Here is a 14,021-nt window from a genome sequence, read left to right on the forward strand (position 1 = left end):
AAAGGTTATCTTTTGGCCATCTCTGCCTTTTTACGGCTTCCAGATCAGCCATCTCTTTTTAAGTCCCTGGTTGTTAGCCATTTCCTCAAAGGTATTATGCACATGTTTCCTCCTGCGCCGTTCATAATGCCTCAATGGGACTTAAACCTTGTCTTGACATATCTGATGTGTGCTCCCTTCGAGCCTCTTCATACCTGTCCTTTGCGTGTTCTCACTCTCAAGACAGCCTTCCTGGTAGCTATCACCTCTGCCAGAAGAGTGAGTGAGCTCCAGGCTCTTTCTTTCAAACCTCCTTTCCTTTTTGTTCATCCGGACAAGGTGGTATTAAGGACCCGTCCTTCTTTCCTGCCAAAGGTCGTCACGCCCTTTCACATCGGGCAGACCATCACTTTGCCCACCTTCTTTCCGCCTTCTCATCCTTCGAAAGAGGAAGAGAGGCTCCACCGTCTGGACCCAAAACGTGCACTGTCGTTTTACCTGCAGCGCACTCAACAGTTCTGGGTGGAAGACCAGCACTTTGTAGGCTACGTGGGCGCCATAAAAGGTCAGGCTGTGCACAAACGGACCATCTCTCGGTGGGTCGTTCTCTGCATCAAGGCCTTTTACTCGTTGGCTAAGAAGGAGCCTCCTGTGGGGCTGCGTGCCCATTCTACTAGGGCAACGGCAGCCACTACTGCCTTGGGACGCAGCGTCCCCTTGCAGGACATTTGTCAGGCAGCTACTTGGGCCTCGCTGCACACGTTTACCAAACATTACTGCCTTGACAGTCAAGTCCTGAGAGACGGCTTCTTTGGCCGTTCTGTTCTCCGTGACTTTCTGGTGTGATTTTGTTCGCAGACCCACCACTGGGGTTGGTATTGCTGGGGTATCTATTCTAAGGCAAGGAATTTATCACTAACGTGTCTCTTTCAGATGCACAAGTTACTACTTGTGTAACAATATATCTGTAAGAGACATTAGTTAGTGATAGATTCCTTACCGCCCCCCTCATCCTCCCCATTCTGCGACCTGCTTTCTAGGGTTAAGGTTATCCCTTTCAGGGCCCTAGTTTCTTGGCACCAGTGGTCAGTTTATTGCATGGCTCTGCGTTCCTGGCCCGGAAATTCATGTACAGAACTGACGTCAGTGCGCATGGGTGGCGCCTAAGTAGTCTCCGTGACGTCATCTCGGCGCTTACGACGCCAGCGACGGACGCGGAGCCGCACGACACCACCTACTGACGCGCAGGGGTACTGCTAGCAAAACTTTCAGGATCCAGTCTGACGCCTGGGGATTATTCTAAGGTAAGGAATATATCACTAACTAATGTCTCTTACAGATATATCGTTACACAAGTAGTAACTTGTGCTTCTGTTGTACTTGATTTTAATCATGCCACTCTTCCTACAGGAGCAGAGCCCTGTAAGCTTTGCAGGGAGACCGGTCTTATTTAGCTCAGAGCTCAGGGGGCTGCTGTATGAGTGATGCACAGATTTTCTAGACTAGTGGGGTATTTTTCTGCTGGGCTAATTGCGCCCCTGAGGGTACTGGCTGATCCTGATCCGGTTTTTGGAGGCTGGGTCAGCTGTGGTTGTAGTGGGTTAGGATACCTCTCTGGTTCAATGCTTTTTAGTTCAATGCCCCAATTTAGAAAGTAGCCTCTATGTTGCCGTTCCTCTGTGGCTGTTTTTGAGTTGGACCAGGTGATAACCGTTACTTCAGGAACTGCCCTTTCTCAATTGGGTTTGAACTCAATGCCTTGATTTGTTACATGATTCAAGGTTTCAATTGTGTCAACAAGCTTCAGGATAGCGCTTCTGTTCAATGTGTCATGGGGTCCTTTAGACCTGTAGAGTGGAATCATTGCTAGTCTCAGTATGGCATCACCCGTGATAGCTTTGTGGTAGTATGTGGCCCCTGCCAGTGTTTGTGTTTCTGAATGATGCAGACACTAGGTGTGGTCAGAGGTGGTAGCTTCAGAAAATGGGTGACCCCATTGATTGTTCCGGTCCTCAATGCCTTTTTGTGCCTCTGGCATTTGTGAAAGGATGTTGTGATTACTCGGGCTTCTGGCAAGTGCTGTTGCTGTTAAAAAAGTCAGGTGAGCTGTACTGGACGGACTTGGTTCAGGAAGAGTTACATGGTGATTTTTTTTGTGGGCCATTAGCTCGGCCGGGCCTCACCCCGTTTTTGTGCCTCTTGCATTTGCTGTGGGAGGTTTTGATCGCTCAGGTTTGTTGCAGATAGCACCTTACTCTCTATTTGTGGTAGTGTGAGCGAGCAGTAAGGCTACATCAGAGGGTAGTGTTAAGCATTTGTTGTACACACCCAATCAGCAAATGATTGCACTCTCTCAAAGACTGAACTTCATACCAATTCCTAGAACCAAGCAAGCCTGGCACAGGTAAGTGATTTATACTTTGCAGTAATAATACAGTTTTGAATTGCAGTTGTATATATACTTTGGTAAGGTTAGAATTACTGGTAATGCAATACTTTTAAATATTCTTGGACGGCCACCTTAGTTTGCAGCCGTCGCCCACAAAGGAGTTGCTTTCTCCACTGCGGGGCCCTACGGATGCGGCCTTTACTCACGCGGTATCCACGGCTGTGGGCATCCTACGCATGGGCGACCCGGTGGCTCACTTTCCAGCGGACCATCTGTTGGAGGTCCTCCACCAGGGCTCTGGTGGGAGGGAAATCTTGCTTCCCTTTGAAGGTTCGCTCCTTTCTGCCTTGACAGGGGCTTGGAGGCATCCTGCCTCCAAGGACCCGGTGCCTCCGCATCTTCTGCATCGGCACTTTCCGACGCCGCGTGACCCGGCGTGCCTGTCCGTTCACCCCTCAGCCGCCAGTCCCCTTCTGCGGACTGCTTGTCCCTCCCTACCGCCCCTGTTGGCTCCGCCGTCCAGGGAGGCCCGCTGGCTGGACACTTGGGGATGCAACATTTTCGCCTCGACCAGCGCGTCCCTTCGGGCCCTTAACAACTTGTGTGTGCTGGCTAGGGCCTCCTCCTGTTTGTGGGACTCGGCTGAGTCTCTGGGGTCTGCAGCGTCCCAGGAGTCTGCTCAGGTGGATTTGCGGCACCATGCGTTGGGTGGCCGGGAGCTGGTGGCGTTGATTCTCCGCTCCGCTCTAGACGTCTCTGAGGCGCTGGGCAGGGCCATAGCTTCCTCAGTCGCTCTGTCGCCATGCTTGACTTCGGGACGGCGTCTTCCCCGAAAATATTCGGGAGAGACTCATTGATCTCCCATTTGATGGCAGTCTGTTGTTTCATGCCCTGGCCGACTCCGCCATCCAGAGGCTCTTGGCAGGGCTCCGTCCTCCTCCGTCCCCTCCTCAGTGACTTCTGAGTTAGGGTTGCCTTTAGGTCTTCTTATGCCAGCGGTTATGGTTGTGGAGTATATTTTTCTGGCCGATTACGTCCTTCCTTGGGACTTTGGCATTGTTGGCTGCTGGACGGCCCCTTGTTGTTGTGTATGAGTTCTGCAGAAGTTCTTATGCAGACTTGGCCCTGAGATTGGGCCTTCTGCTTTGCTTGGGCTGCTGTCAAGCCTGTTGTGGGAATATTTTTTTCCCCATGGTTCTTTGGTTTCTTCCTCTACTGCGGAAGTTCTTCCAAAGAGGGTTCCCCTATATTGGGACTTCATGTGCCCTATGTGGGGCTATGGTAGCTGTCATATGGCTTATGCTCTGCTGGAGGGTTCTGGTCACCTTCGGGTACCTGTTCCCCTTGGTGTTTCCGTAGGTTGCTTTGCTCCTGAGGTTGTGTGCGTGGCCACTCGTGGTGGTGGTCCGGGCCTCTCCTTCTCTCCCTGCTTCCGTTCTGTGGTCTGGGATGTCCCTTACTAGGCGTTGCCTACTTGGTCTCCCTGGGGCCTTGAGCTGTTCTTCTTGCTTATGGCCTTGACTGCCGGCATTGTTCTGGCTGTCAAGCTGCTTTCCATCTGGAGTGGGCTCGTCGTCTTCTCCCTAGTGTCCTTGGGCTCTCTAGGCTTCTTCTTCTTCCGTCTTCCTGTCTTGGCATTCGATGGAAGCGGTGCTGCGTTGTGGGGTAGTGCGGTGCTTCGGACTCTCAGCCCTTGCCCTTGGTTCCTCTGCTGTGGGTGTACGAGCCTCTTCGGCCTTCTTTCCCTCCTACATCCCCTTGGGGTCGGTGGGGTTCTGCTTGTGGGGGTTCCCTTAGCCTGGCAGGGGCGAGGTACTACCTAGTACACAGATCTGGTCCCCTCTGGGGCCCTCTGCTCTGCATTTGCTGGTGGGGGTCCTTTCGCAGACCCTCCTTCCCTGGGGGTATTGCTAGGGTATCTATTCTACGTGAAGGAATCTGCGGCTAGTAGTCTCTATCAGATATACGAGTTACTTACCTTCGGTAACGATGTATCTGGTAGAGACGATTCTAGCCGCAGATTCCTTCACGGCCCGCCCTTCCTCCCCTATTCTGCGAGGACCCTTGGGTTGGTCTTTGGTACTCGCCTCCCGATGGGGGCTGTGTTTCCTGTGAGTGCCTTCCTTGTGCTCGTTGGGTGGCTCCAGCTGGGGGCGGTTCCTTCCTCCCTTGATTCTTTGGAGGATGGGGTTTCAGTGTGCTGGTGCCCTGCTGTCTGGCTTCTCCAGGTTTGGGGGGATTGCTCTATCCTTGTCCTCCCTCCCCTCCCTTCCATTGCTGTCCTCTGGTTTGAGGATCCTCTGGCCATGTCTTACACTTGTCCTTGTGGGTGGTTGCCCTCTAGATTGGGGTGGCTTGGTGGTTGGTTGTCCCTGTCCGTCTTGGGACTGGTCCCCTTCCTTGCTCAGATTGAGGGGGGTGGGCTTCCTCCGTGTGCCATAACTTATGCCTGTTATTCCCTTCGGGGCGCAGGGATGGGAGGTTGTCTATGTTAGGGCAGGGTGGCTGCGCAGCTTTCTGCTTGTTCTTCTTCTTTCTCCTTTCCCTACCCTTGGGGTCTGCGGTGTTGGCACTACCCTGGTGGTGGTGTTAGTCACCGTTTCTTTCCAACTTTTCTGTTCTTCACACACTGTTCCCATGCTCCCACAGTTTTTTATCTGGTGATTCTGCGTTATGGTGCGGAAAAGTTCTCCGAAGAAAACTGGTCTTATGTGACCTCGCTGACGTCACGTACGCGGATGATGCCTGGGCGGACTCGCGTGATGTCGCCCCGGCACGCAGGGATGCTGTGGCAAAAGTTTCCGGATCCAGTCTCACGCCTGGGGATAATTCTACGTGAAGGAACCAGCGGCTAAAATCATCTCTACCAGATACATCGTTACCGAAGGTAAGTAACTTGTACGATTGGGCCTTTTGTGTCTTCTTTATTGGCTGCTTGGCAAGCAGTCTGCGGTTCTACCTGCAGGCTTTTCTGTTTGTCCTCTGCTGCGGAATGTTTTCCTAAGAGGTGTTCCCATGTTTTCTTGGGACATAACATACCCTATGTGGGGTACTTGTAGCTATTACATAGCCCTGTTATATGCTGAGGTGTGGTGTTGTGACGCTTCCTCCCTTCTATCCGGTGCTTCGGCCTGGTCCTCTGTCTGGTGTTCCAGGGGGACTGGCTTTCCTTGGCTTTCCTTGGCTTTCCTTGGCTTTCCTTGGCTTTCCTTGGCTTTCCTTGGCTTTCATTGGCTTTCATTGGCTTTCCTTGGCTGTCCTTGGCTTTCCTTGGCTTTCCTTGGCTTTCCTTGGCTTTCCTTGGCTTTCCTTGGCTTTCCTTGGCTTTCCTTGGCTTTCCTTGGCTTTCCTTGGCTTTCCTTGGCTTTCCTTGGCTTTCCTTGGCTTTCCTTGGCTTTCCTTGGCTTTCCTTGGCTTTCCTTGGCTTTCCTTGGCTTTCCTTGGCTTTCCTTGGCTTTCCTTGGCTTTCCTTGGCTTTCCTTGGCTTTCCTTGGCTTTCCTTGGCTTTCCTTGGCTTTCCTTGGCTTTCCTTGGCTTTCCTTAGCTTTCTGTTTTCTGGTTGCTGGCCTGGGTCCGTCCTCAGTCTCTCTCTTTCTCTTCTGCCTGGTCCCATTTCTTTCGTGGGTCCGTGTGTATTCTGGACCCACCCCTCCTTTCAGGTATGTTCTGGCCCTCCTTGGCTTCTGCGTTTGGCTTGCACCTGGCTTGTTCTGGTGCGCTGCTCCGTGCTATTGCCTGCTGCTGGCTGCGCATGCCTGCACATGCCTGCTTTTTCTGGTCCACCGTCGTGACCGTGCCTAAGAGGCAGGTGCATATATTCCCATCTTGATCCCCATATTGTCACTTCTTGTTGACACCATGTTGTCCCTCACCAGCACCTTGGGTGTGCATGAGTAAACCACTTAAAATCCAGCTTACATAGTTGTAGCTTCTTGGCTAGCGAGAAATTGGCAAGATGGAACATGTGCTGTGACTGTCTTTATTATTTACTTCAGTCTCAGTTAGGATAAGATGTCTTCATACCCCATTCTGCTTACAAAATATTAGTGCTCAAATGTCCCTTTTTGTATCTTTCTAATACTCTATACAAAATACAGATCGATAAATATGAGACTACTGTAGGAGAGTAGGGTCTGCTTTCTATGTTTCCCCCACTTTTTGCTTTTGCTTCACTGGTTTTCGACTTAGATGTGGCTGTGGGCCTGCTAATCAGACCAACAGCCCAGCTGTTCTCTCTCTAAATTCATACTATGTACTTTAGGTGCATAACCCAATTGGTAAGGATCCCCCTCTAGGGCCCTGTACAGTGTACCTTAGGTACCCAGGGCATGGGTGTACCCTAGGCCTACCAGGGGCTGCAGCATGTATTATGCCACCCCTGGCTGGCCTTCCATTATGACACAACTGGCTGATCACTCGGCTGGGGCAAGGTCGTGTAATCAGCCCTTGCTTAGGTATAGTATTCCTATACCTGCCTTATATATAGACACATGGGTAACCTATCAGTCACTCCTATGGCAGGCCTTAACAATCCTGAAGGCAGAGTGCTTGGTAACATGTGAGATGGTGCTCTAGCATGAGCTGAGCCTTTCTGCAGCTTTCGGAGCCATGTCCTTATAGCTGTTCTATGATATCGCCTACCATATACTCTTAAAGTGCCTTATAATCCTCACGGTTATGGTAACTATGGTTTGGCTTTATCAAAACATGTCGTGTAAGGTGTCTAACACTTTGGAATAATACCCCCATCCCATTTCTGGGGATGAGGATAGTATTCCCCCCTTCTAGAGGGAGAAGACATGTTGAAGACCTACTACCCGGTTAAAGTTAACCAGAGCCCCAGCATCACAAAATGGATGCTGCTGCCACAGACACGAGTCTGACCTCCTGCTGCTGGGAGACCTTCCAGCGAGGGAGGCTTGGACAATAGGTTTCCTGCCTTGGGAGGTGCTAGCACCACCCTAGACAGGACTTAGTGTATTGGGGCAGGGAGGGATGAATGAAACGAGACACTGCCTGGGGCACACAAGGTGTCCCATGCATAGTCCGGTTCAAACCGGTGCTGGGGCACTCCGGCCCCTGTCCTGGCGCGAAACTGGACAAAGGGAAGGGGGTGTAACCACCCCCCTCCCTGGTCCCACCCATAGGAGGGACCTAGCAGGTAACCCAGCCCCCCAGATTAGTATAAAAGTGAGAGCTGAGTCCCTAGGACTTTGGATTATCCTGATAACTGAAACTTGAACAGAAACTCTGGACCTTCGACATTCGACTACGGAAGAAGACTGAAGAATCTCCCTTGTGGCCAAGGAGTGGCCACCCTGTGCAAACAGGTACCATTAAGCGACCTGCCGTTTGCTTTGCCTAAGTTCTACGAGGAACCGACTGCAGAGCCCGACCAGCGCCTTGACTTCCAGACTTCTCCGACCCTGATCCACATCCACAGCAAAGCTGAGATCCGTGGAGGCGACGAGAGACGTGGGACCGGCTACCTGGGAAAATTGGCTACTTGCTTCCAGCGCAGCTTCTGAGGCATCCTCGAAGTTGTGCTCTGGGGATTGAGAAGCCCCAACCCCATCTGCACCGAAGATCAGCACTCCACGAGTTCTGCCTTTGTGACGACGAAAGCTTAACTTTCCACCGCTGGTTTGGCTCCTCCAGACTGGCCCGTGCTTCCCTGTGAAAAGAGAAGCACCTCAGGCCTTCCTGGTCTGCAACAGAAGCGAATCCTTCATCCTGCGTGGGTTGCGCTTGCCAAGGCTTGTTGAGTCCGAACTCGACATCGACGCCGCCAACAGCAAGAGCTCTCGTGGGACAGCTCGCCTCCTGGTTCTGGTCGTCCTCGACATCTCCTGGTAACCGTGGCTGCTGCGACAAGCTTCACCTCTTCACCTGCATCTTCACGACATCGTCTGGTTCCTTCCCGGTTCCTGGCTGGTGACCTAGACTCTGTCCCCTCTGCTTGCATCCATAGGAGTCGACGACGAAACCCGACGCAAGTTCACACCTATGCACCCGCAGCCCGTGGGCTAGGTAACTTGAGTACTCCGGTGCTCACAAGGGTATTGACTATCCTAGGGTCTAGTTTCCAAGTCTCTAACTCCTAGCTCCTTCCGAAGTGTCCTAAAACTCTTTCATTCTAAACATTACTATTTCTATCGACTTTAACGCATTACGCGTGAGTGTTTCCACTCTGCACCTGAATCCCGTGGGCCTCCCACTGCCTAGCAACTGGTAGTATAGTGTAGCCCCAGCGATTCCCTAGGCCTAGGCCTAATCTGTGTTCTTGACAGTGGTTCTTATACCACTTACTTAGTATATGGTTTGCGTGGCCCCTAGGGCCTAACTGTATTACTTACCTGTGTGACTTATGTATGCTTAAATAAGACTGTGTTGTACTTACCTCGAATCTCATAAAGAGTGCTGAGGGTATTTTGACTAGAATAAATACATTCTATTTTTTATATATATCTGTTGTGGTGTCCTTTCATTTGGTATTCAAGGGATTGCAAATGGTATGACAGCTGGCTTCACATGCCATACAGAGTTTAGCCTAAGACTGCTCTTGTCCATGCTACCACTAGGATAGCTGGTCTATAAGGTTGACTTTACAACCAATCACCATAAGGGTTGTTTGGACTGATACAATGTGTACACTAGAACTAGTGACATCACATATCAGGCCAACTTCTCACAGCTACCATACACATAGCCTTTCTCTGGCCACACCTTCTTGGCATTACATGCCTCAATAAGCCAACATCCATGGCTCTCTGCTCAATAATTTAGTGTAAATCCATGGTTCCTTGCAGCGTTGCAGTAAGTCTGTGGTGTTGGGAAAATCAACAGTAATCAGTGGACAATCGTAAATCACTAAGAAGCCTTAATAATTTCCAACAACGATGTGAGAACTCAGTGTTGGTCAAATTGAATGTTGGTGGCTTTGTACTAAACAAAACTCTGCCTGCTTGTTTTTGCATAAAAACATACTTAAACCTCATTTGTTTTCCCTTTATAGGTTCTGAAACAGAATGTTTAGGACACTTCAAGTTGTTGTTCTCCCTCTTGAGAGTCCATGGAGCTGGAAAGGTGCAACAATTGGCTTTAGAGGTAAAATATTATGATAATTCTATGTGACTTTAAGTTGTGCTCTCTAAATTCTGATCTGTTGGTCATTCTATTTATATGTGTGTGTGTGCGCCTGTGTAAGTGTTAGAAATTGGGTTGGTGGTTGACTGGGGTATAGCTCTAGTCATGCAGCAGCCACAATCCTAGTCAGGGTAAGACGCAGGCAAACCCTAAATTAACCTGTGCTCACTCTGTGGTGGCTTAGCACAGTGCAGTCAGGCTTCGCTTTAGAGGGAATGTGTAAAGTATTTGTGCACAACTTCAAACAGTGAAAACACCACACAAAAATATTCCACACTTCGGTAAAAATAGAGTTTAATTTAATAAATAAAGCAAGACCAAAACAACAATAATCCAATCAGTAGAACAGGAGATATTGAATTTCAAAATGTTTAGGTAAAACTAGCAACTTGAAGCAAAAAGCAATATTTGGTACATCTGGTCGCGATGGACCGGGACAAAGTCAAAAGTTCAGGCCAACTGCGATGGAGTGCTGGCCGGATAAAGGAACCCACATGGGCCTGCTGATCCAAAGTACCTTAATCCTGGTTGCGGAGTGCTTGCATGGATCCGCCTTGAAGATGTGATGCACAGCTGGGGCAATGTGTTGATTTTGAAGTGCAGCAAGGCTGTGATGCAGGGTCCTGTTGCGAATTCCAGTGTATAGGATGCAAGGTGCAGCAGGGGCGATGCGTCGGCGGTGAAGCTGCGATACAGAGATCTGACATGGTCGTCGAGGCAGCCGTCGACGGGGGATGCAAGGAGCGTGTGCCAGGTAAAGCATCGTGCAGCGGCTGTTCTGAAGGCAATGCGTCAGTCCCAGTCTTTTGTGATGGCTCCAATCCACACAACAGCTGCAATGCATCGGCTCTGCTCGAAGATGCGCCTCTCAGCCGAGGAGATGCATTGCTCAGCAGAGGATGCATCTGTTTAGCTGGCGCCCACTTCCAAGGTTACAGGACTAGGATGGCACCAGTTGGGTGCGTTAGACTCACAGATGACAGAATTTATGTGCCGAAGCAGGTTGTTTGAAAGTCTTTTATGTCCCTGAGACTTCAGATCAGGAGGCCAGCCATATATCCCTTTGGAGTCTCTTTGGGTTCTGGGAACAAATGATGCAGGTCAAGTCCTTCTCACCCAGGCAAAAGGGCAGCAAGTCAGCATAGCAAAGCAGGAGCCCAACAAAGCAGAAGTCCGGCAGAGTGTCAGTCCTTCAGCAGCACTGCAGTCGTCCTTCCTGGCAGAGTATCTACAGGTCCAGAAGTGTACTGAAGTGGTGGTGTCAGAGGTCCAGTACGTATACTCACTTGTACCTTTGAAGTGGTGACTTCAAAGACATGACTTTGAAGTGCACAGAGTTCCTCCCTTCCTGCCCTGGTTCCAGACTCACTACAAGGGGTTATGCAGCTCTTTGTATGGGGCAAGAGACATCCTATTCAGGTGTGAGGCTGGTTCCAGCTCCCCCCTCCCATCCTGCCAGGATGGCCCATCAAGTCACACCTAAGTTCGCATTGTGTGTGGCTGCCTAGGTGGAATACACAATGCCCAACTGTCACCGACTCCAGAAGTGATCAGAGACGCACAGCAGACACTAAATAGCTAAAATAAAATGCCAACTTACGAAAAGTAATTGATGGACAGAATGCTGAAAAATTTCAACAATTCACACCCAGTACAGAGATCTGTACCTAAATCCATCGTTTCTTTGCGCTCCATGCCATTCCAGTTTGGACCCAGCCATTTACAAATCAGTCTTGACCCATGGGAACTGTCCAGCCTGAACTGCCAGGCCAGGTCCTCCCCGGACCTGAAACAAGCATCCTAGGACCGGTTTCAGAGCAGCACCCCTTATTGGACAGGATAACTTGACTCCGGTGGTAGGATAAACATTAAACTGCAATATAAACATTTGAGTACAAATCAAGGTGCACCTTGGGGTACGTAGTTTTGTGATAGTGTCATGTGACTATTTAAATTTAAGTATCGCAATTGTACTCACCTGTGAACAAGGCTTTATTTATATATATATATATATATATATATATATATATATATATATTATCTACATATTATCTACTGGCGGTCGCCAGTAGATAGTTCTAGTTAGGACCGTGTTTCCATAGGAAATCCGCAACATTCTATTTGGAATAACTTTGGCGCCGGTCGACGAATCCTTGCGAAATTTTCAAAACTAATGGGGCGCTACGCTACGCTCCGCTCCTACCCCGAAAGTCTCGGGGGGGATTCGTCAAGCGGGGGCTGAGAAAAAAGGGGGGTCCCAAAACGCATTTTCCCATAGGACCTTTAGTCCGAGCTACAGCCCGAACGGCTGAACAGAATTACTTGAAATTTGGAAGAGAGGTAGTCTTCAGGTCAAGGATGTGCCTTTTGTAGGTCTGGTGTAAATCTGTTCAGTAGGTCCTGAGAAAATAGCATTTAAATCAACATATATATCTGTAAGCGCGCTCCGTGCGCTTACCGTACGCGAGTTCAATTCTGATTGGTGGTTACATGACTGTAAACATTCGAATCGGTCGAAATCAGGAAGTGTCGGCCGCCATTTTCTGTCTCTCGCACTGAGAAACAAAGGTGGGGAACGTGAAAAGGGGGCAACGAAGAGAGTTGCAGACCCCCTAGTGTTTGTCAGGGGGTCCAAGAAGGACCCAAAAGTACGAAAAATACATTTAATTATTTTTTAAAAAAATCGCGGAGTGCGCGTACGGTAAGCTTACCGTACGCGCACGGCAAAAAAAATAAAAAATAAAGAAGTAACAATCACATTTATTAAATAAATTAAAGGACCCACAAGGGAGAAAAAAACAAATGTTAATGTGTAAAAAAAGGCGAGGCGCGCACGGCATGGACTGCGTAACGTGGGTGCTCGGTGCGCGTAGCGCACCAAGCGCCCACAGCGCGCGCACCGTGCGCGAAGCGCACCGTGCGCGCAGGGTGTGCTCACAGTGAAAAACCAGAATAAAAAATAAATACATAACTTAGCATTTAAAAAACCGTACAAATTCACTGAAAAAACCATAGGTTTCACACACGTTATAGTTAGGAATTATCATTTACAAAACCTTGCAAATTCACTTAAAAAACCATAGGTTTCACACATGTTATAGTTAGCTGTACATTTCACTCGTAAAAAAACAATGAAATTCCACGTTATAGTTAGATCAGGTAACTATAACTTGCGCGACCGCAATCCACAATGTGTAATTTCAGATGTCATCATTGATGTCATGAGTGATATCACTGACCATGTCATGAGTGATGTAATATGTGACGTCATCAGCAGTTTATTGTGGGCGCGCAAGTTATAGTTACCTGATCTAACTATAACGTGGAATTTCATTGGTTTTTTACGAGTGAAATGTACAGCTAACTATAACATGTGTGAAACCTATGGTTTTTTCGGTGAATATATATATATATATATATATATATATATATATATATATATATATATATATATATATATTTTTTTTTTTCACTTAAAAAACCATAGGTTTCACACATGTTATAGTTAGGTGGACATTTCACTCGTAAAAAAACAATGAAATTCCCCCGTTATAGTTTGTTCCGATAACTATAACTCGCGCGCCCGCAATCCACTGCTCATGACATCATATATTACATCACTTATGATATGGTCAGTGGCATCACTGATGACATCATCCTTGTGATAGAGTGGCGGTCGCGCGAGTTATAGTTAGCTGAACTAACTATAACGGGGGAATTTCAATGGTTTTTTACGAGTGAAATGTCCACCTAACTATAACATGTGTGAAACCTATGGTTTTTTTAAGTGAATTTGCAAGGTTTTTTAAATGCTAATTCCTAACTATAACATGTGTGAAACCTATGGTTTTTTATGTGAATTCGTACGGTTTTTTAAATGCTAAGTTATGTATGTATTATTTTTTTTTAAAGGTTTTTCACCGTGCGCGCTCCCCGCGATTTAAAAAAAAGATTTTTCACCCTTCGGGGTCCTTTAGGGACCCCCTGACAAAGGCTAGGGGGTCAGGAACTCTCTACCCTGCCCCCTTTTCACATTCGCCACCTCTCTTTTTCACTCTCGCACCCAAAACAAACAAAATGGCGGCCAACACTTCCTGATTTCGACCGATTCGAACGTTGACTGACATGTAACCACCAATCAGAATTACGCTTGCGCACGTTAGGGTGCGGTGCGCGGCTATAGATATTTATGTGCTTTAACTGCAATTTTCTCAGGAACTACTGAACAGATTGACACCATATATGCAAAAGGCACATCCCTGACCTGAGGACTACCTCTCTGCCAAATTTCAAGTAATTCTGTTCAGCCGTTCGGGCTGTACCTTCGACTAAAGGTCCTATGGGGAAATGCATGGGGAAAACGCGTTTTGGGACCCCCCCTTTTTTCTCGGCCCCCGCTTGACTAATCACCCCGAGACTTTCAGGGTAGGAGCTGAGCGGAGCGCTCCATAAGTTTTGAAAATTTCGCGAGGATTCGTCAACCGGCGCCAAAGTTATTCAAAATAGA

At 48.6% G+C, this 14,021-nt stretch overlaps 1 protein-coding gene across 5 annotated transcripts in view; it reads left to right on the forward strand.

The window, feature by feature from the left end:
- The window catches only part of DNAJC13 (DnaJ heat shock protein family (Hsp40) member C13), a 1,667,846-nt gene that overhangs the window by 1,204,525 nt on the left and 449,300 nt on the right, over positions 1–14,021 (forward strand). For all 5 annotated transcript variants that reach the window (XR_014970022.1, XM_085630673.1, XM_085630671.1 and 2 more), the window contains one exon: positions 9,384–9,475. Coding sequence is in view for 4 of the 5 variants with exons in the window: in XM_085630673.1 (XP_085486799.1) it covers positions 9,384–9,475 (92 nt within the window). In the remaining variant the exon portion in view is untranslated. The remainder of the gene's footprint in view (positions 1–9,383; positions 9,476–14,021) is intronic.

Source organism: Triturus cristatus, chromosome 10, assembly GCF_964204655.1.
Source record: "Triturus cristatus chromosome 10, aTriCri1.1, whole genome shotgun sequence".
Taxonomy (NCBI): domain Eukaryota; kingdom Metazoa; phylum Chordata; class Amphibia; order Caudata; family Salamandridae; genus Triturus; species Triturus cristatus.